Source organism: Columba livia, chromosome 19 (genome assembly GCF_036013475.1).
Source record: "Columba livia isolate bColLiv1 breed racing homer chromosome 19, bColLiv1.pat.W.v2, whole genome shotgun sequence".
NCBI lineage: Eukaryota > Metazoa > Chordata > Aves > Columbiformes > Columbidae > Columba > Columba livia.
The window spans coordinates 11,005,629-11,025,432 of NC_088620.1; the positions used below are offsets into that span (position 1 = coordinate 11,005,629).

Below are 19,804 nucleotides of genomic sequence, written 5' to 3' on the forward strand. Positions count from 1 at the left end.
CACAGGCAGGTGACCTCGAGGAGACCTGGCAGGTGTCCAGCTGGGTGGTGACCATCAGTGGGTGCCTGTGGCGGGGCAGAGCTGGCCTGGGGTTGTGGGGTTAGCTTGGCCCCCTGGGTCTGCTTGGCTGTGGGGCCTGGCTTACCCACCAGCTCTGGTGCTTCTTTAGCAGTGACCGCAGCTTCACCCACCTGTGCTTCCCAGCTGTGGGCAAGTAAGTGGATATTTAATGACGATTAAAATCTGGAGCCATCAAAAAGTTTAAGATATTTCCACCAGACCTAAAATGCTTGTTGGAAACGTTGGGGTGCTTGTTCTCCAGGAGCTGAGCCCCATCACTTGGGGCTCCTGTGGGCCAGCACCTGCTGGGAGGGCAGGGATGCTGGCAGGGAGCGGGCAGCAGCTCTCCTTCCTCCAGGGACGGGCTCAGGCAGACCCTGCCCTGTCCTCCGGTGGGTGCAGGACGGGGGTTTTGGAGACCAGGCTTGCCTTGGGCTGTGCACAGTGCTGCTTCACCTGCGTTGGGACCAGGAAATCCCCTCGCAGGTGCCAGGCGTGGGGAGAGGCTGGGTTGGGCTGCAGGGCTATTATTGAGGTGACCAGCTTGTGGGTCTCTGGATGGGATCTCCCAGCCCCTGGCTGTCCCTGTGCTGCACGGCGCTGGCTGAGGGAAACGGCTGCGAGTGGGCAGGAGGGACGGAGCGGAGTTCCGGGTGGTGCCAGTGGACATGGAGAGCTGTGTGTGCCTGGCCTGGCTGCTCCCGCGGGGAGTGCCGGCTCAGCCGTTGGGGCACGCACGCTGCTGTGTACACCGGTGGAGTTGTCCTGTTCAAAGTCCATGGGTGTGCTGTCCCGGCTGCCCCTTGCTGCAGGGCGGGCACGGTGGAACCGCTGCGCCAGGCTGGGCTGTTGTCTCTTGCTGCGTCCCATGGGGCTGGTTGGTGCTTTTGGCCTGGCACCCGGCTGGTGCTGCTGCTTCGTGCTTGTCCTCCTCGCAGGCCCCTGCTCCCATCTGCTGGTGTGGAGTCGTTGGCCTTGTGCTCCGTGGAGCTGAGCACCACCTGGGCAGGGAGCTGCCTGCCTGGGGCCAGCACCCTGCCCTCAGCACCACCACCCTCTGCCTCCCTCACAGGGGACTCGGGCAGGATCCCGCTGCCCCTGCATCCAGCCGGTGTGAGGCTGAACGTGGGATCCCACCAGGCACGGGTGTACCCCCGCTCCGTGGGGGCGGCAGGAACACATAGACGGCACTCGTGGCCTCACCCTGCTCACCTCTCTGGCAGGTCCAGGTGAACTTGTCCCGGGGGGATGTATGCACACGCGTATGGGCTGGATCCCTCTGGCTGCTGAGCTCTGCCACAGCCCAGGAGCTGCCCCTGGGCCCTCCCAGCCACTGTCACCTGGGCACAAGGGCCCCTGAGTCCCATGTCCCACCCTGCACCCCCCTCCAGGCATACATGTGAGAGCCCTCACCATGGGAGGAAGGGTGAGAAGGGTGAGGAGACAGGACAGAGCGTGCTGGTGGGTGCAGGGCTGGCCAGCTGCTGGCAGGCACTGGCCCTTCTCCTCTCCTTGTCTCTCTCCTTCCAGCGTTTCCTTCTCTGGATCCTGGCCTTTTTGCCCCCTTGCTTCCTCACACAATCCCAAAATGTCCCCCAGAGTCCTGCACCTGCAGGCAGGGACCCTGCAGTCCCCAGGTTGTGCCACACTTGGGTGCCAGCTTTGGGTGCCCCTGCTGGGTGCCCCCCAGGGAGGGCTGAGGCTCCCTTGGGACAGCATCCTTTCCCCTTCCCCCCACCACCTCTGCCCCATTATGAGTGTGGGGCAGCCCTGTCCCCCTCACACCTGGAAAGCCCCTTAGGGGCAGCCCTGGGGACCAAAGGGGCAAGATCAGTCCTGGAGGTGCAGACTGGTGACCCCCACTCTGCCACCAGTTCTGCCCATTGCCACGTCACCCTGGGTGCTGGTGGTGGGGCACAGCCTGCCCTGACACTGGGGGATGGGGGGTCACAGGAGGGGTCGAGGACAGAGGATGTCTCTGGGGAATGAGATGAGCAAAAGGTCAATGACCCACTCTAAAAAAATAAATAACAACAAGCAGGTCCCTCTTGTCACCACCAAGGACCCGACAGTCCCCAAAGGAGCCTGGTACAGCCCGGCGTGGGTGTGGGGGGACGGTCCCACAGGCGCCAGGGCACAGAGGCCCCTTTGTGTGCCTGGTAAACAGGCAGTGAGTGGCAGGGCGGGAGCCATGGGGCAGGCAGAACGGGTCGGGGTGTTCCTTGTCACCCCCCAGTACAAGGATGGTGACACCAGGGGCTGTGCCTGGGACCAGTGGGACAAATGGGGATCCCCTGGCACTGCTCCTGGGGTGTTTGCCATCCCCTCCAGACCTTCTTCCTCCAGTCTCTGCCTCCCCCCACATCAGCTCTGGGGGTGGAGAGGACAGCATGGGGGGTACCCCTGGGTGCAGCCATGCCCGTCCCACCAACCTGCCAACCCTTGTGCCCGCAGGAGAGCTGCAGCCACGTGTGCTGGGGGCCAGGGGGTGGGGTCCCTGTGCTTGCTGCTGTTTGCTGGGCTGTGGTGACTTTTTGGCAGAGCATTTGCAGGCCCTGGGTGAGGCCATCACGGAGGTGATGCTTTTGGGGACAGGAGGGCCTATCCCTGTCACTTGCTGCTGGTTGTGTCGTTCCAGGCAGCCCCTGTGGTGTTAAAGCCCTGCTGGTGAGCCCCTCTGGCAACTGGTCACCACGGGTGACAGGACCGGTGCGAGAGGCTGGTGGGAGGTGTTGGTGCCACAGCGGGAACCTTCCTGGCAGCGGAGCTGGGTCTGCCCTGCGCTTGGTGGCAGCTGGTTCCGGGTGCCAACCTGGGGTCTGCTCTGTCCCTGGCGTGAGCTGAGTGTGCCTCACCTCACCCTGTGCCTCAGTTTCCCCACCCACGGTAGTTTCTGTCCACTCAGCAGCAAGGGCAACAGGGCCATGACGTGTCCTGGGCGCTCCCAGTGCAAACCAGCAGCAGCTGTGCTGGCAGCGTGCCGGGTCCGGCTCCTGCCCGTGTCTGAGGGCACTGATGCCCATCCCCAGGGCCTCTGGGCACAGAGCCCAGCCTGGGCGGCCTGCGCAATTGGGGTCAGGGATTCCTGAGGATTTGCTGTGATATACCATATGCCACTGGTGGAAATCCTGTGCAGCCGTAGCCTTCTGGGAGGGCACAGAGGGGGTGCCAGGACCCCCCACGCTGCCCCCAGTTGCACCTGGGGCCAGTGCCAGGGTCTGAACCTGCCCCGGCAGCACTGGGGTCTGCGCTCTGCATAGCCCAATGTGTGGGACCCGGCAGTGGCACAGACGGCAGGGGGTGTCGTGCCAGGCAGCTGCCAGCTGTGAGGGCACTACCAGGCTGGGGACCTGTGGCTCTTTGCCGGTCATGGGGACTTGGGGTTATGTCAAACTTGGGGTTTACAGCTGGCTGAACATGACCCAGTGTGTGTACAGGTGGCCAAAACGGCCACCAGCATCCTGGCTTGTGTCAGCAATAGTGTGGCCAGCAGGACTGGAGAAGTGATTGTGTCACTGTACTCGGTACTGGTGAGGCCAGACCTTGAATCCTGGGGTCAGTTTTGGGCCCCTCATCGTAAGAAGGACATTGAGAGAGTGCAGAGAAGGGAACGGAGCTGGTGAGGGGCTGGAGCACAAGTGTGATGGGAGCGGCTGAGGGACCTGGGGGTTCAGCTGGAGAACAGGAGCTGAGGGGAGACCTTCTGATCTCTGAACTGCCTGAAAGGAGCTTGGAGCCAGGGGGGTCGGGCTCTGCTCCCCAGGAACAAGCGTCAGGAGCAGAGGAAACGGCCTCAAGTTGCGCCAGGGGAGGCTGAGGTTGGATGTGGGGAACAATTTCTTCCCCAAAGGGCTGTGGGGCATTGGAACAGGCTGCCCAGGGCAGTGCTGGAGTCACCGTCCCTGGAGGGGTTTAAAAGGCATTTAGACCAGGTTCTTAGGGACATGGTTTCGCGCTAGAGTTAGATTAGGTTATGGTTGGCCTCGATGATCCTGAGGGTCTCTTCCAGCTGAAATGATTCTATTCTATTCCTCTGGGCAGGCCAAACTGCAGTGGCTCATCAGGCTGGGCTCCAGCCCAGCATCCTGTGTGCATTGCTGGAATAGGGGCCCATCCCCTCTGTGGTGCCCCCTCCTGTCCCCAGGTGCCCTGGGCAGGATGGTGCAGGCAGGGCTGAGCAGGAGATCCTTGGGTGCCCAGGGACCCGTTTGCCTCAGGCTCAGCTGTGATGATGCCACCCAAGACACGGGCACTGCACTACACCGTGCCTCGGGAGCCACGTCCTGCCCACACTCCTCCTTGGCAGCTGGGTCCTGGTGTCACGATCCCTCTGCTTTGTGTCATCCCCAGTGGGTGTTGGCCTTTGAGATCTTCATCCCCCTGGTGCTTTTCTTCATCCTCCTGGGGCTGCGGCAGAAGAAGCCGACCATCCCTGTGAAGGAAGGTGAGTGCTGGTGGGTGGTGTCTGGGGCCACCCCAGGCTCTGGGGAGCTACTCCAGCCCCCTGGGGACAGCCTGGGTGGGGCAGAGGGGTTGTAGCAGCTGGTGGGAACCCAGAAGGGCCTTTTGGGGGACATGGTGCTGGGCAGGGGCTGCAGCTGGTGGCTGGTGGGGCATACGCAGCGCGGCAGAGAGCCAGGGTCAGTCCCAACATGGGGGGATCCGCTGGGGGTGGCAGTGCCAACCAGCCTGTGGCTGCCATCAGCAGGGACGGTGGGGGAAATGGAGCTGGATGGTGCTGGGACAGCCACGGTCACCCTGAGTGTTTAAGGAGCAGCCAGGCTCCTCATTGTGCCGGGGGTGGAAATTCACCACATGGAGCTCCATACCAGTTATGGGGGGGGTCCGGGATTCTGGGGCCCTGGCAGGGTGACAAACTGATGGGACCGGAGCTGGGGGCTCCTGGTGATGTGCAGCCAGGGCTGCAGGTGCTGGTGCCTGCGGGCTGCGCTGCAGGTGCCGGTGGGGCGGGGAGGAGGTGCCGGGAGCCAGCAACTTGGTGTAACTGTGGTCCAAGCCTGTGTTTCAGCACGTGCCGGCGAGGGAGAGCCCAGCTGTGGGGTCCAGCTGTGGGCGGTAGCGGGTGCTGTCCCGGTCCCTGCCCCGGCGCTGATGTGCGCTCTGTGTTGTGTGGTTTTGGTTTGGTTTTTCTTTTTGCTCACGTTTTCTTTTTCTTTCCCACCACCTCCCCTGCCTGCCTGCCCTCCATGTCTCTACTGCATGCGCCAGTCTGTAAGTTGGTGGGGTGGGTGGGTGCCTCCCCCCTTCCCCTGCCTGTGCCAGCCACATGTTTTGGGGAGAAAGAGTCCGGTTTGGATCAACTCATTCTGGTCTAATCCACATCTGTGTAACCCTGTCACCTTCCTCTGTGGCTGGTGAAGATGAGCTTGGGCAGCACAGTGTGGTCCTTGCCTGCTCCTCCCTGGGGCTGCCCAGACAGGACCAGCCATGGTGGTGTCCCCACTGGGTTGGTGCCGGGTTCCCCAGGTGCAGGGGCCGCTGGTGGCGATGTCCCTGTCCCCCCCAGGACTGCAGAGGGCTCTCCAGGCCAGGGGTAGCTTGTCCTACCCCTTCTAACCTCCCTCCTGGGGCAGACCCTGCTGAGTGGTGGCACCCATGTGGTAGCCTGTGGTCACCCTGGTCTTGCCTATGCTCCCTCAAGTCTGGTCCTCAAGGGGCTAGAGATGGCTTCCAGCCCGGCACCACCACCAGGTCCCTGTTCTGGCCCCTTGCAGCTGGGATGGCCAGGACATGGCACTACTAGGAGCCCGGAGGCCATTTGATGCCACCGATGTTCTGGCTTACGGCCACCACCATCTGCCCTGCCAAGCTGCTGACCCATCCGGTGCTTCCCTGCCCTGGGCTGTCCCTTGTCCCTGCCAGAAGCCCATCTTCACCAGCCGCTGCCTGTTGCGGCTGTGCTAACAGCACTGACCTGCCTCTAACCACAGAGCCGCCGGCCGGGCCGCTGCGCGCAGGGCCCCTGCCTGGCGCTGCCAGGTGACAGCCTCTGGTCCCCTTTGGGCAGGGCCCTCCTGCGCTTGCCCTGTCCCAGGGAAGGATGTGGAAAGACCCTGGCAGGGACGATGGCTCAGTGCCGGCTGAGGGGGGAAGGTTTGTTGTCCTCTCACTGCTCTTTATTTCTTCCATCTCCCCCCACTGTGTCTCCATCTCCATCCACCTCCAGCAGCCGCTCGTCGGGGCAGCCGGGCAGGGGGGAGGCCAGGGCTCGGGGAGCGGTGGTGACAACTTTCTTCCCTGTCGTATTCTTCCTCCTCCTCTTCCTCTGGAGATCCGGCAGTGCCTCTGAGGTTACTAACAAGAGGGGCTGAGAGGCCGGGGAGGTTGGTGGCTGTCCCGGCAAGCTGCAGAAGTCGACATTGTCCTGGGGTGGGAGGGACCTGTCACCCAGAGGGAACAGGCAGGAGCCAGGGTGGCAGGAGCTGCCCACAGCCCCAAGGGGCCACCAACCGGGGACAGCCTTGGTTGGAAAGCTGCAGACTTCTGTCCTTGGCCGCCAGCCTCCCACGGGGCTCACAGGGCCCAGCGCACGCTTCTCTGAACTGAGTGTCTGTCTCTCCGGTGGCCCCCTGCCTCCCCCCTGCCTCCCCCGCCTCTGCACCTTCCTTGGCCTGTTCTGCGCTCTCTTGCTGGCTCCAGCTTTCTACACGGCGGCCCCGCTCACGTCGGCCGGGATCCTGCCCGTCATGCAGTCCCTGTGCCCTGATGGCCAGCGCGACGAGTTCGGCTTCCTGCAGTACTCCAACTCCACGTGAGTTGTGCCCTCGCAGAGTGTCCTCCTCCCGTCCAGCCTGCCTCTTCCCATGCTGTCACCACCCCACTGGGGACAAGACACAAGCCCCTGTCCCCCAAAGCGTTTGGGTGCAGAGCGCCATGTCCCCAGGGTGCAGGGGACATCTCAGCCTGTTCCCCTGTGGGCGCTCAGGTGCCCGGTGCTGGGAGGAGGGCAGAGGTGGCCCCCAGGGGCACCTCAAGGCGCTGGGGCTCTCCTGTGTACCCCTGGCATGGTGGATTCAGTGTGCTGGCAAGGGCAGGTCCTGGGGCAGGAGTGCCCGAGGCATGCAGCACTGCTGGCCCATGCACCGGAGGGGCTTGTTCCCGCCCAGGGCTCTGTGGGAGGCGTCCCCATCCCTCCGTCCCTGTCCCTGAAGCCGTGGTGGTGCTGGGCTCTTGCAGGGTGACACAGCTCCTGGAGCACCTCAGTGAAGCTGTGGAGCAGAGCAGCCTCTTCGACCCGCAGCACCCGGGGCTGGAGGAGGAGCTGGAGTCGCTGCGCCGGCGCCTGGAGGCACTGAGCAGCAGCGAGCCCAGCTCCATGGAGACCCACTTCAGGAACCCAGCAGGTAGGCTGTGCCCTGCCTGCCCCCCCGCTGCCTGCGCGGGCAGGGCTGGGGTGCCCACCTGCCAAGCACCCGGTGGTGCGATGGCACGTGGCAGTGCCTTGCCGCTGGCCCACATCACTGCGTGCCGGGCAGGGCCAGCTGTGATGCATCCCTGCGTGGGGCCGTGCCATGTGCCACATTCTGGCGGGCTGCTCTGAACCCCTGCCTTGCTCTTGCCAGGATCCGGCTTCACATTGGCGTGGGCAGCCAAGGACCGGGGCGAGCTGCAGCGCTTCCTGACGCGGAACCTGTCCCTGCCCAACAGCACAGCTGAGCTGCTCCTGGGCTCCAGCATTGACCTGCATGAGGTGGGTGACAGCCTTTGGTACTTGGTGACAGCTTTTGGGAGGTGGGTGGTGGCCTCTGGAAGGTGGGTGACAGCACAGTGCTGCAGGGCTGGGCTTTGCAGGGGTCTGCACTGCCCCAGGGAATGGGGCACCAGACTCAGGTGGGAGTTGGTGAACACCTGGCCAGGGCTCATCCCACCACCCCACGCCAGGGTGCTGCTGGGCACACGGGTGCCTCTGCTCCTGGCACGCTCGGCAGCCCCACTCCTGTCCCCGGTGCAGGTGTACCGCCTGTTCTTCGGTTCCTTTCCTTTGGTACCCGATGAGACCCATGAACGAGACCTGTGGGATGGGTTTGGCCCTGGTGAGAAGATGACACAGCTGGAGGTGAGGAGTGGTGCCATGTGCGGGAGACTTGGTGGGGCAGAGCTCATTCTCTCCTCAGTGTCACACCCCAGGGTGACCTGGGGTGTCCATCCTGGCAGAGGGGATGTGACAGGTTGCTGTCAGGTGGCCAGAGCAGCAGCAGGGATGGCTGGGTCCTCAGTTTCCCATTGCAGTGGGTGATGGCACCACGTGAATGATGGCTGTGAAGGGAGGGGGAAGATTGTATTCTGTCCTGTGACTGGGGTGCAGACGACCTGTGCTCCCCCCATCTGCATGTCCCCTTTTCTACCCCTCCTTGCGGAGACCATGGGCGTGGGTGCTGTGGGGCCATTCACATGTGCTTGGTGGGGACGCATGGAGGGAGACCCTGTGATCCCCCACACCACCAGCCTCCTCCTTGGTCGTCTTGCAGAAGAGCCTCCCCAGTGGCTGGAGGAGCCTGCGGGAAGGGCTGGTCCACCGGGCGCTGCGGGACCCTGCGGCAGCCCCGCGCCGGCCAGCACTGCTCCGCCTGCTCTCCCAGGCCCTGGGCCTTGCCAGCACCACTGCAGCGCCCACCGCCTCCGACAGCCCCCAGGCCTTTGTCACCGAGATGGAGGTGAGTGCCTGGCAGGGCCAACCAGGGTGCGGGCAGCCGCTCTGCCAGGGCGGGCACCGCCATGTGCCCCTGCACCTGGTGCTGTGCCATGACAGCTCCCTGCCCCATAGGGCGTCCTCTTCACCGGGCCGGTGCTGGAGCAGCTGACGTGTGAGCAGAGCCCAGGGGGACTGCGCCGCCTCCTTCGCGTGGCCCCCGCGCAGCAGCCGCTGCTGCAGACGTACCGGGCGCTGGCCTGCAACGGCAGCCGGGCCGCCCGCCGGGAGCGCTTTGCCCAGCTGGCCACCGAGCTCCGGGAGCAGCTGGACACCCCCAGGATTGTCAGCAGAGTGAGAGCGGGGCTGCGGGACATGCCTCCCACCAGTGTGGGGTGGGCTGTGGGGCAAGGACAGGGACAAGTCCTGGGCAGGGTCTCCCTGCTCACCGGGGATGTGTGGGGGTGGAGGGCTCTGTTACATGGCACAGTCCCTCCTGATCACCCACTTACCCCACATGGGCACCTCTGCTGAGTCCCACAGTGGGACTCTGGATGATTCCCCCTCCTGGCACCTCCTCAGACACTGCCCATGGGATGGGGCTGTGTGTCCCCAGCATCCTCCAAGCACATCCCCACAGGCTCCTCTCCCCAGGACTGGTGGTGTCCCTGGTGGCACAGCTCCTCAAGGCTGGCTCTGAGGTCTCCTGCTCCGTGTCCTCCTGCCTGAGTCTGATCTGTCCGTTGTGGTCACAGGGGACCACCCTTCCTGCCTGAGGGACATCTTGTGTTCCTCAACAAGACCCTGCCAGCATTTGCCTGCACTCCTGCTGCCTGATAGCCACGGATGCATGGCAATGAGTCCAGGGCCCCAGCTGGTCATAGCTTCAACCTTTTAACCAAGAAAGTGGACATGCCCCTGCTTGGGGTCCTCCTTGGTCCCCTCTGCTGCAGAGCAGGGCCCTGTCACCTCAGCCACAGGTAACCCCTTGCACGCTTGTCTTTGCAGCTGAAGCTGGATGAGGTGAACAGCACGGCCGCCCAGCACCGCCTCCGCGCCCTCCTGGAGGACCTAGCAGAGATGGAGAAGGTTCTCCGTGATGTGGACATCCTGTCGGCGCTGGCCAAGCTGCTGCCCAGGGGAGCCTGTGTCAGCAAGGCCCCGCTGCCCACTGCCAATAGCACTGGCTGGGCCAGTGCCAATGCCACGGCTGGCAACACCACAGCAGAGGAGGAGGGAGCTGGGGGTGGCCCAGCCGGCAGCGACAACCCTCAGGGGCAGTTCTCGGCATTTGTGCAGCTCTGGGCCGGGCTGCAGCCCATCCTCTGCGGCAACAACCGGTAGGAGCCCCGGGGGTTGGAGAGGACTGGATCGAGGTGGTCTCTGGTCAGGCAGGGCTGTGGGAGAGCCCACCCTGCCTCTGCCATCCCAGCGGGGGGCTGCGGTCATCCCTTGATGAGCACGTGGGAGATGGGTGCTGTGCCGCATCCTTGTGCCGTGGCCAGGGGCAGCTTCTCATGCTGGGCAGCACCATGCTGGCACAGGTGTCAGTGTGAAATCCCCTCCTGGGCAGGGGTGGGGGCTGCTTGCAGCAAGGGCTGCTGGGGCTGGAGTGGAATTGGCAGCCTGAGCCCCCTTTGCAGGACGATTGAACCTGAGGCGCTGAAGCAGGGCAACATGAGCTCGCTGGGCTTCACCAGCAAGGAGCAGCGGAACCTAGGCCTTCTCGTGCATCTGATGACCAGCAACCCCAAAATCCTGTATGCACCCGTGGGCACCGAAGTGGACAAAGTCATCCTGAAGGTGAGGGTGCAGAGACTGGGAACCCCATCCTTCCTCTCCCACCTGCCCTGCTCTGCAGGGACTTCCTTGCCCAGGCAGGCCGAGCAGGGAGGCATGGCCCAGCTGCCAGGAGCCTGCGGCTGCACTGGCCCTTGTCGGTGATGGGTGAGCAGATGCCTCTGTGGCTGCTAGCCATCCCAGAGAGCGGGGTGGCCCTGCCTCTTCACGTGCTGTGTGACCTTCCTTCCCCTCAGGCCAATGAGACCTTTGCCTTTGTGGGCAATGTCACCCACTATGCCAAGGTGTGGCTGAACATCTCCCCTGAGATCCGTGCCTACCTGGAGGAGGGCAGGCTGCAGAGACGCATCCGCTGGCTCCAGCAGGTAGGATGGTGCAGTGGGGACTGAGCCGGCCTGGACTTTGCTACTCCAGGCCAGGTGGAAAGGGGTGTCCTGCCCTGAGGCACCTCTTGGCTTCTTCATATGGAGCTCTCAGGTGCTCCTAGGTGCTCACCCTGGTGTTGTGAGGACCAGGCTGGTTCCCTGTGCAAGGTGGATGATGTTCTCCTGGCCCCAGGAGAAGCGATGGGTCCTGTTTGTGTCTGTGGAGAGGACAGGGGCTGAGAGGCAGGACACACATCCCAGCTTCTCCCTCCTGTGTCTCCCTCTCTGGCCCAGTTCACCGCTGACCTCCACAAGCACCCAGAGATCCTGAATGTCTCTGACAGCGATGTTCTCCACAACTTCCTCAACGGCAACTTCTCCCTGCCCAATGCCAGCATCCTGCTCCAGCAGCTGGACACCATCGACAATGCCGCCTGTGGCTGGGTCCACTTCATGGCCAAGGTGAGGTTGTACCCTCCTGTAGGAACGTGGATGCTGGTGCGGCAACCGCTGCCCACAGCCAGGCTCTGCAGGGCCAAGGGCAGAGGTTAGGTCTGCCCAGGCCCCCTTAAGGCCATGGGATGGGAGTCCTGGAGGACACAGGGGCTTCTTCAGTGTGAGGAGCTTTGGGGTAGATGTCAGCAGTTGAGGTGCCCACCTGGCGTTGGGTTTGGAGGCTCATGGGGTGCCTGAGGGTGACACACGGTGTGCAGGGTCTGTGTGCTAGATCCATCAGGGCAGTGAAGTCTCACTGGCCTCCTCCACTAGGTCAGTGTGGACATCTTCAAAGGCTTCCCAGATGAGGAGAGCATTGTCAACTACACACTGAACCAGGCCTACCAGGACAACGTCACAGTCTTTGCCAGTATGTCCTCATGACCCGGCCCCTTCCTGGGGGTCCTTGAAGCCATGTCCTCCAGCCATGTCCTGGGCTGGGGCCCCTGGCTTTGGACATGGCTCCCCTGGTGTGTGTGTTGGGTGGAAGAGCAGACTGAGCATCTCACATTGCCCATCCTCTGCCCCTGGCCAAGCCGTGCTGGGCGCAGCACCCTGCTGCTGTCCTGGCTCTCCCACCACCACTGCCTGCTGCCCACGTGCCCTCACATCCCATACCAGGGCCATGGCCACCTTCCCCATCCACAGCAGCCCTCATGGTGCGCTTGGCTGGGACACGCTGAACCCCTCCGCACCTGTGCGGGCCGGCTGGCGTGGCCATCTCCCGTGGTGCCAGCAGGCTCCCTGCCCACAGGTGTCATCTTCCAGACCAACAAGGACGGCTCATTGCCGCCCCACGTCATGTACAAGATCCGACAGAACTCCAGCTTCACGGAGAAGACCAATGAGATCCGACGGGCGTACTGGCGGCCTGGCCCCAACACTGGTGGCCGCTTCTACTTCCTTTATGGCTTTGTCTGGATCCAGGGTGAGTGCCAGCCCCTCACCGCAGCTGCCCACGTCCCCGGCCCCTGGCTGCACTGCCCGCTCAGCCTGGCCTCTCCTCCCCAGACATGATGGAGCGTGCTCTCATCAACACGTTCGTTGGCCATGACGTGGTGGAGCCCGGCAACTATGTGCAGATGTTCCCATACCCGTGTTATACCCGGGATGAGTGAGTAGCACCTGTGTGGGCAGGGGCAGAACCTTCCCTCTTCCCCTTTGCAGACCAGAACACTTTAGCTGGGGAGATGGGACAAATCTGGGGGCCTGAGAGAGGTTGGTGACATTGGGAGTGATGACCAACCAGTTAAGTTCCTTGGACCAGAGGTGAAGCAAGCAGGGGAAGGATTTTGTGCCCAGTTCACAGCTGAAGTGAGGAACTCATGGCTGTGGGGTGCCTTGTAGGCTGAAAGACTGGAGAGAACACAAGCAGTGTGGTAAATGGATGGCATGTGGGTCTGTCAGTGGTTATTGAACCTGGAAAAGTCCCAGATCCACCAGCTCTCCAGGACAGGGGGGTCGATAGGGTCCCAACCCCACCAGGGTGGGCAGGGCAGTGGGCTGAGCACATGGCTGCTGCCTGCCTGCCAGGACCTGGCAGCCAGGACACCAGGTTGCTCTGTGGGCTCATTGGAGAAGCTCTTTCAGGGCACTAAGGAGGCCCTGGACTGGATGGCTGGTTGTGTCCGTGTGGTGGGAGAGCCCTTCCATTGCCGTGTAGTCTCCAGAGGTCTCTGTAGTGGTGCCACAGTCCAGCTCTCCCTTCTCTCCCTCTACCCCACCAGCTTTCTCTTTGTCATCGAGCATATGATGCCCCTGTGCATGGTGATCTCCTGGGTCTACTCAGTGGCCATGATGATCCAGCACATTGTGACGGAGAAGGAGCATCGCCTGAAAGAGGTGGGGATGGTGGGAGAGATCCCTGGGGAGGAGCTGGTGTCTCCAAGTCCTGTGCTGCATCCATGGGCACCTTCCCTGTGTCCCTGGGCTGTCCCCAGGCCCCACATCGCTGGGCTGAGCTGAGCTGGTCCTTCTCAGTGTCCCCAGCACCAGAGGGAGCTGAGCCCCTTGGCACCCTGGCATGAGGTGCTGTGTCCTGCCCACTCCCTGGGGGGCCCTCAGTGCTGCCCATTGCTCTCCCAGCCCCAGCGCCTGAGGCAGTGGGGATCTGCAGGGTAGGGGACAGCCCTGCTGACCCGTGTTGGCCTCATAGGTGATGAAGATGATGGGCTTGAACAACGCAGTGCATTGGGTAGCGTGGTTCATCACAGGCTTCGTCCAGCTCTCCATCTCGGTCACAGCACTCACCGCCATCCTGAAGTACGGCAAGGTCCTGATGCACAGTGATGTCCTCATCATTTGGCTCTTTCTTGCCATCTATGCAGTGGCTACCATCATGTTCTGGTGAGCTGCCCGGTCCACTCTGTGGGGTGAGGGGGCACAGGCAGCACCAGGGTCCCTGTGCCGTGGGGCGAGGGTGCTGGGAATGGTGTGGGAAAGGGCTGGTGGAGGGGCACGCATCTCCTCAGCCAGCTGATTTGAGGGACAATTTATCATCTCCATGCCACCAAAACCAGACGGTGTGGGGAAAGCCCTGGTGTGGGCTCCAAGGTGACACTGTCCTCCCTGCAGCTTCTTGGTGTCGGTGCTGTACTCCAAGGCCAAGCTGGCCTCTGCCTGCGGTGGCATCATCTATTTCCTTAGCTACGTGCCCTACATGTACGTCGCCATCCGGGAGGAGGTGGCGCATGACAAGATCACAGCCTTTGAGAAGTGCATTGCGGTGAGTTGGCTGCAGCTGCTTGGCCCCAGGTTTGCCCCAGGCACCCCAGGTCCAGTTCATAGGCCACCAAGCTGTCACCAAGGCCTGCACAAACTTCTGCCTGTATGAAGCACCTCCCCATGGTGCTTTGGAGGCATCTCCAGAAGGTTTGGTGCCTCCCAGGGCAGGGGCCATCTCTACAGGGCTGGGTGGGGCAGCACTGGAGCTGGCCTGGGATTCCTGCTGACATCCCCTTCCCTTCGCTTTCCTCCACCTCTCCATAGTCCCTCATGTCCACCACAGCCTTTGGGTTGGGCTCCAAGTACTTTGCACTGTACGAGGTGGCCGGTGTGGGCATCCAGTGGCACACCTTCAGCCAGTCGCCTGTGGAAGGAGACGACTTCAACCTCCTCCTGTCCATGATGATGCTGATTGTGGATGCTGTGGTGTATGGGGTGCTCACGTGGTACATTGAGGCTGTGCACCCGGGTACGTGTGGGCAGTGGGGCATGAGGGCATCTCTGATCTTACGGGAGCCTCTTGGCTGGGGATACTGCTGGTTCCTCAGTCCTGACATGGTGAATTTGGCACAGTGTACCTTTAGGGTCCCATACATGTGTCCTGTTGGGGACACTTTTCCATATGCCCTGACCCACTGGTGATACCAGCAGGTTCCTTGAAGATCTTCAGTCTTGTGCCTTGGTTCAGTGGCCAACCATAGCAAAGCCAGGTGTCCACAGCTGGAACACTGGTCCCCCTTATCTCCCACTTGAGGAGGAGTCTCACCTGCTTCCTTTGCTTTCCTAGTAAAACCAAAGTGTGAGCCAGGCCCAACCCAAAGCCCAAAGGACTTTGCTTCCTTGCACAGCCCAGCAGTGTCACCCTGAGCCCAGCAGCCCAGGGTGCTTGCAGCCCACACCCTGCAGTGACATCCCTGAGCTGGGGAATCTTCCAGGCCCATGCCCACCCCTGTGCCAAGCTCTGCCCCAGCCCTTGGCTGGCTACTGCGTGGCCATGGCTGTAGGCTTGGCCCTGACCCCGGGGCTGTGCTTGCAGGCATGTTCGGCTTGCCGCGGCCCTGGTACTTCCCCTTCCAGAAGTCCTACTGGCTGGGCAACGGGCGAGTGGAGACCTGGGAGTGGACCTGGCCCTGGTCCCACACCACGCGCCTCAGCATCATGGAGGAGGATCAGGCCTGCGCCATGGAGAGCCGGCGGCTGGGTGAGGGCAGATGGGTTGTGTGGGGTGGCCCTGGCTCTGCTGCAGGGTCCTGCGTGGACCCCTGTGTGCCCCTGTGGCCTTGGCAGGGCAGGGTCCTGGGCCAGGCACTGCTGCCTGTGGTGCGGGAGGTGGGGGACGCTGGTGAGAAGCCGAGGGTCCAGGGGCCATGAGCCACCACAGCCACTGCAGGATGGGGGTGGGGAGGTTCATCCCCCGGGGAGCCCCGCTCCATCCTCCTGTCACCCCCCAACTCCTCACCATCCTGCTCTCGTGGCAGAGGAGACTCGGGGCATCGAGGAGGAGCCAACCCACCTCCCCTTGGTCGTCTGCATTGACAAGCTCACCAAGGTTTACAAGACAGACAAGAAGCTGGCGCTGAACAAGCTGAGCCTCAACCTCTATGAGAACCAGGTGGTGTCTTTCCTGGGGCACAATGGTGCAGGCAAAACCACCACCATGTGAGTGCCGTTGGGGCAAGTGTGGGATGTGTCCTTCTGGGCAGCCGCAGTGGCTGGGGAAGGTGCTGCATGATGTCCTCGCAGGGCCCTGTGGCAACTGGTGCCGTGCCCAGAGTGCAGTGGTGTGGATGTAGGGGTGACACAAAAGGGGACAGGCAGTGGGTACATGGCCCTGCACTGGCATTGCTCTGCCTGGGGCCCAACAGATGCTCCTGGAGGTGGTAGTTTGGATTGGGACTAGATGGAGTATGAGGTCCCTCACATTGTTGCCTTTCTCTGTCTGTCCAGGTCCATCCTCACCGGCTTGTTCCCTCCCACCTCGGGTTCTGCTACCATCTATGGCCATGATATCCGGACAGAGATGGATGAGATCCGGAAGAACCTGGGCATGTGTCCCCAGCACAACGTGCTCTTCGACAGGCTGACAGTGGAGGAGCACCTCTGGTTCTACTCGCAGCTCAAGAGCATGGCGGAGGAGGAGATCCGCAGGGAGATGGACAAGTAGGCACTCCCCCCAGCTCCTTTTGCCCCATCTGTGCGTTTCGCGTGAGTGGGTTCCCTTCCTGCTGGCTGTGCTGTGGTGGGTGATCTGGGAGCAGAGATGTCCCTGTCCCTGAAGCATCTCCACCAAGTGTTTTCCAAAACTTGGGGTATCAGGCTGTGGAAGCAGCAGCAGATGTTTCTGTAGCCTGGCTGCAGCTGGGCTGTCCCGGCAGCTGAGAGTTGAGGGCACCATGCAGGGGAGAGGCCTCGCGTGCTCCCTGCAGACACGGGGTGCTGGTACAGTCCCCCCGCATCCCCGGTGCTTCTCCCCTGTCCCCAGGATGATTGAGGACCTGGAGCTCTCCAACAAACGCCACTCCCTGGTGCAGACCCTCTCAGGGGGCATGAAGAGGAAGCTGTCGGTGGCCATTGCTTTTGTGGGTGGGTCACGGGCTGTGATCTTGGATGAGCCCACGGCTGGCGTGGACCCGTATGCACGCAGGGCCATCTGGGACCTGATCCTCAAGTACAAGCCAGGTGAGCGGAGGCAGGCAGAGCCCAGCGGTGCTCCTCTGACCGCGGTGGCTCTGGCCTCTCTGATGAGGCTCTGTGCCACCATCAGGGAGGACCATCCTGCTCTCCACACACCACATGGACGAGGCTGACCTGCTGGGTGACCGCATCGCCATTATCTCCCACGGCAAACTCAAGTGCTGCGGCTCTCCACTCTTCCTCAAGAGCACCTATGGTGATGGCTACAAGCTGACAGTGGTGAAGAAGCAGTCAGACACCAGGAACAGCACAGGTCTGTGGGCAGCAGGACCTCATATTTAGAGGAGTAGATGGGACAAGCCCTTCTTCAGCCCAGGAAAGGAACAAGAGGCCAACACTCATGTGCTCCTAGCTTGAATCTCCTTAGGCCACACAGAGGGTGAAGGGGGACGGGGCAGGGGTGTAGGAGGTGGCGTCACTCAGCCTTGATTTCTCCTACCTGCGTCCCAGGTTAGACCCCACATGGTGGCATTTGCCTCCAAGTGCTGGTTCTCTGTGGCCCCTGGGCTGCCCAGCAAGATGTCCAGTGTGGGCTGCAGTGCAGACCCCATCCCCAGGCCAGGAAGGGTGGCTGGGAGCCTCCAGCACCCCACAGTGGGCTATATTGTGGACATGGTGGGTGCTGGTGGGAGGTGGGGTGAGAAGTGACTGAGCGATGCTGCCCCTCTTTTGCAGAGCCCGGCCAGCCGCACAGCCCACTGGCCCACTCCTCCATCAGCCCCTGCTCCGAGCCTCGTGTCTCCCAGTTCATCAAGAAATATGTGGCCTCCTGCCTCCTCATCTCGGATACCAACACTGAGCTCTCCTACATCCTGCCCAGCGAGGCCGTCAAGAAAGGCTGTTTTGAGAGGCTCTTCCAGGTACCTGTGGGGGCTGGCGGGGCAGGCGGGCACGGGGGCCATGATGCTGTGGGCACCTCCTGCCCTCCTCATGCAGGATTTTGCCTCCACAGCACTTGGAGCACAGCCTGGAGGAGCTGGACCTCACCAGTTTTGGGCTGATGGACACCACGCTGGAGGAGGTCTTCCTGAAGGTGTCTGAGGAGGACCAGTCTCTGGAAAACAGCGACGTGGGTACGGGCAGTGGGGTCACACGGTGCTGCTGGGGCTGGCGAGCGGCTGTGTGCCTGTGCCTGGGCTTGGTGGCTCTTCTCCCCTTGCCTGTGGCTGCAGGAGCCTCCTCTCCCAAGGGGAGTAGAGGTCTCTAGCGGAGCCCAGCCAAGGGCAGCGGCCTCTGCTCCACGCTGGGTTTGCAGAGCAGATCTGTCCCTGCTCTCTGCCATGTTGCCATGAAGGGTGGTATGGCTGGTGGCAATCCCTCTTCTTCCAGACATGAAGGAGTCCAAGAAGGACACCCCGCAGTCACCCGCTCCTGAGCTGGGCCCGAAGCCTGAGGCCAATGGGGAGCCCTTGGCTGAAGCGGCCGTGCCGGAGAAACCCGAGGTGGAGCTCAGCAACCTGGTGACCTGCTCCAAGCTGGCGCAGTCGCAGGCGTCCCTGCGCTCAGCCTCCTCGGTGGGCTCCGTGCGGGGTGATGAAGGTGGGGCTTATTCCGAATTCTTTGGGGATTACGCACCCCTGTTTGATAACCGTCAGGACCCCGATAACATCAGCCTGCAAGGTTCGTGCCAGCGGCAGGGGCCAGGGGAGGCGTTTGGCTGGGATGTGGAGGGTGGCCGGGGCAGTGGCTGTGCCAGCGCCCATCCCTGCTCCGGGCTGTGCCAGAACGGGGCTGTGCCTGCAGGCACAGGACCCCGCAGGGCGTCTGGTGATGCATCCACTAATGCTGCGCCTGGAGAACCGCAGCCTGGGTGGGGGCCTGGGAATGGGGGCTTCTATCAGTTTGCACCCCCAAACTGGCAGCATGTGCGTGGGAAGGCCCCCTGCTGCGACACGGAGCCAGGGGGGCAGCGGCGGTAGCTCTGCCCTGACCTCCCTCGGATCCTGCCGGTGCCACCCGCAGACTCACCCCACTAACACCTGCCCATCGGGTCATCTCCTCTTGGCCCTTGGGCACAGAGTCATGTTCCAGCTGGTGGCTTCACCCTCTGAACCCTGACCTGGGCTCCGGGCTGTCCCTGCCCAGATGCCGGGGTTGCCAGAGGACAGAGGCTGCAGGCTGGCGCCCTGGGGCTGCTGTTTTATTTACAAATCCTTTTCTGCACTATGCCAGCAGCTCTTGTCATGATTAATTCAGGCATGCTCAACCCTGCCTCGCTAGCCAGGGACGCTCTGAGCCTTGTGATTTGGGCTGCAGGCGGCAGAGCTCTGTGAGGCCCTGCTCTGTACCTGCTGCCTCGCCAGGTCCCCCCACCCGTGTCTTGTCCCCCTTTCTGCCTGCACTGAGCTCTCACCGCCTGGGAGAGCTGATAAGAAAATGGGAGGTTCTGCCAAAAAGCACCAGCTTAGGTTGTCTTTTTAAAACTATTGACTCAGTTTCCCATTTTGGGCCAAGAGGAACCCGGCGAGCCAGCTGCCTCGCTTCATGCCGCGGTGCTGCCATGGTGTGGTGGCCGTCAGGGTTGGGGACTGCCCTGTCCCTGGGGGTGGCTGCGCCTGGCTCAATGCCCAGCTCACTTCCCCGGGGCCAAGGTGGGCACGGGAGCAGCTGTACCAGGGGCTGACATGCTTTCCCCTCCCAGACCAAGAGGTGGAGGCAGAGGACGGTGACCTGGCTGGGCAGGGGAGCTTCAAGCTGGAGGGCTCATGGCTGAAGCTGCGCCAGTTCCACGGGCTGATCGTCAAACGCTTCCACTGCGCCAAGCGCAACACCAAGGCACTCTTCTCGCAGATCCTCCTGCCTGCTTTCTTCGTCTGCGTGGCCATGACCGTGGCGCTCTCTGTGCCCGAAATAGGTGCGTGCGAGCCACCCACCTGCACACTGGGGGCTACTGGTGGCCGTTTTTGCTGGCTCTGCTGTGGTCGTTGGGAACACTGGCTGCAGGGAGGACAAGGGCAAGGCCTGTGGGTGCTTGGCCAGTCTGCTTGTGCGTGGCAGTGCTGTGGGTGTGAGCGGG

At 62.6% G+C, this 19,804-nt stretch overlaps 1 protein-coding gene across 3 annotated transcripts in view; it reads left to right on the forward strand.

Moving 5' to 3' along the window:
• Positions 1 to 19,804, forward strand: part of ABCA2 (ATP binding cassette subfamily A member 2) — a 35,063-nt gene that overhangs the window by 4,421 nt on the left and 10,838 nt on the right. The window contains exons 2-28 of one of the 3 annotated variants that reach the window (XM_065036227.1): positions 4,411 to 4,504; positions 6,721 to 6,832; positions 7,258 to 7,424; positions 7,644 to 7,771; positions 8,033 to 8,137; positions 8,550 to 8,735; positions 8,846 to 9,064; positions 9,719 to 10,050; positions 10,354 to 10,513; positions 10,747 to 10,875; positions 11,170 to 11,337; positions 11,644 to 11,740; positions 12,125 to 12,298; positions 12,382 to 12,484; positions 13,098 to 13,212; positions 13,526 to 13,716; positions 13,945 to 14,095; positions 14,359 to 14,563; positions 15,131 to 15,295; positions 15,573 to 15,753; positions 16,042 to 16,254; positions 16,577 to 16,773; positions 16,859 to 17,041; positions 17,464 to 17,648; positions 17,741 to 17,861; positions 18,118 to 18,327; positions 19,430 to 19,642. In XM_065036227.1, the coding sequence (XP_064892299.1) occupies positions 4,411 to 4,504; positions 6,721 to 6,832; positions 7,258 to 7,424; positions 7,644 to 7,771; positions 8,033 to 8,137; positions 8,550 to 8,735; positions 8,846 to 9,064; positions 9,719 to 10,050; positions 10,354 to 10,513; positions 10,747 to 10,875; positions 11,170 to 11,337; positions 11,644 to 11,740; positions 12,125 to 12,298; positions 12,382 to 12,484; positions 13,098 to 13,212; positions 13,526 to 13,716; positions 13,945 to 14,095; positions 14,359 to 14,563; positions 15,131 to 15,295; positions 15,573 to 15,753; positions 16,042 to 16,254; positions 16,577 to 16,773; positions 16,859 to 17,041; positions 17,464 to 17,648; positions 17,741 to 17,861; positions 18,118 to 18,327; positions 19,430 to 19,642 (4,504 nt within the window). Of the gene's footprint in view, positions 1 to 4,410; positions 4,505 to 5,410; positions 6,175 to 6,720; positions 6,833 to 7,257; positions 7,425 to 7,643; positions 7,772 to 8,032; positions 8,138 to 8,549; positions 8,736 to 8,845; positions 9,065 to 9,718; positions 10,051 to 10,353; positions 10,514 to 10,746; positions 10,876 to 11,169; positions 11,338 to 11,643; positions 11,741 to 12,124; positions 12,299 to 12,381; positions 12,485 to 13,097; positions 13,213 to 13,525; positions 13,717 to 13,944; positions 14,096 to 14,358; positions 14,564 to 15,130; positions 15,296 to 15,572; positions 15,754 to 16,041; positions 16,255 to 16,576; positions 16,774 to 16,858; positions 17,042 to 17,463; positions 17,649 to 17,740; positions 17,862 to 18,117; positions 18,409 to 19,429; positions 19,643 to 19,804 lie in introns of those variants that run through there. The other 2 variants (XM_065036226.1, XM_065036228.1) reach the window with 2 other exon arrangements.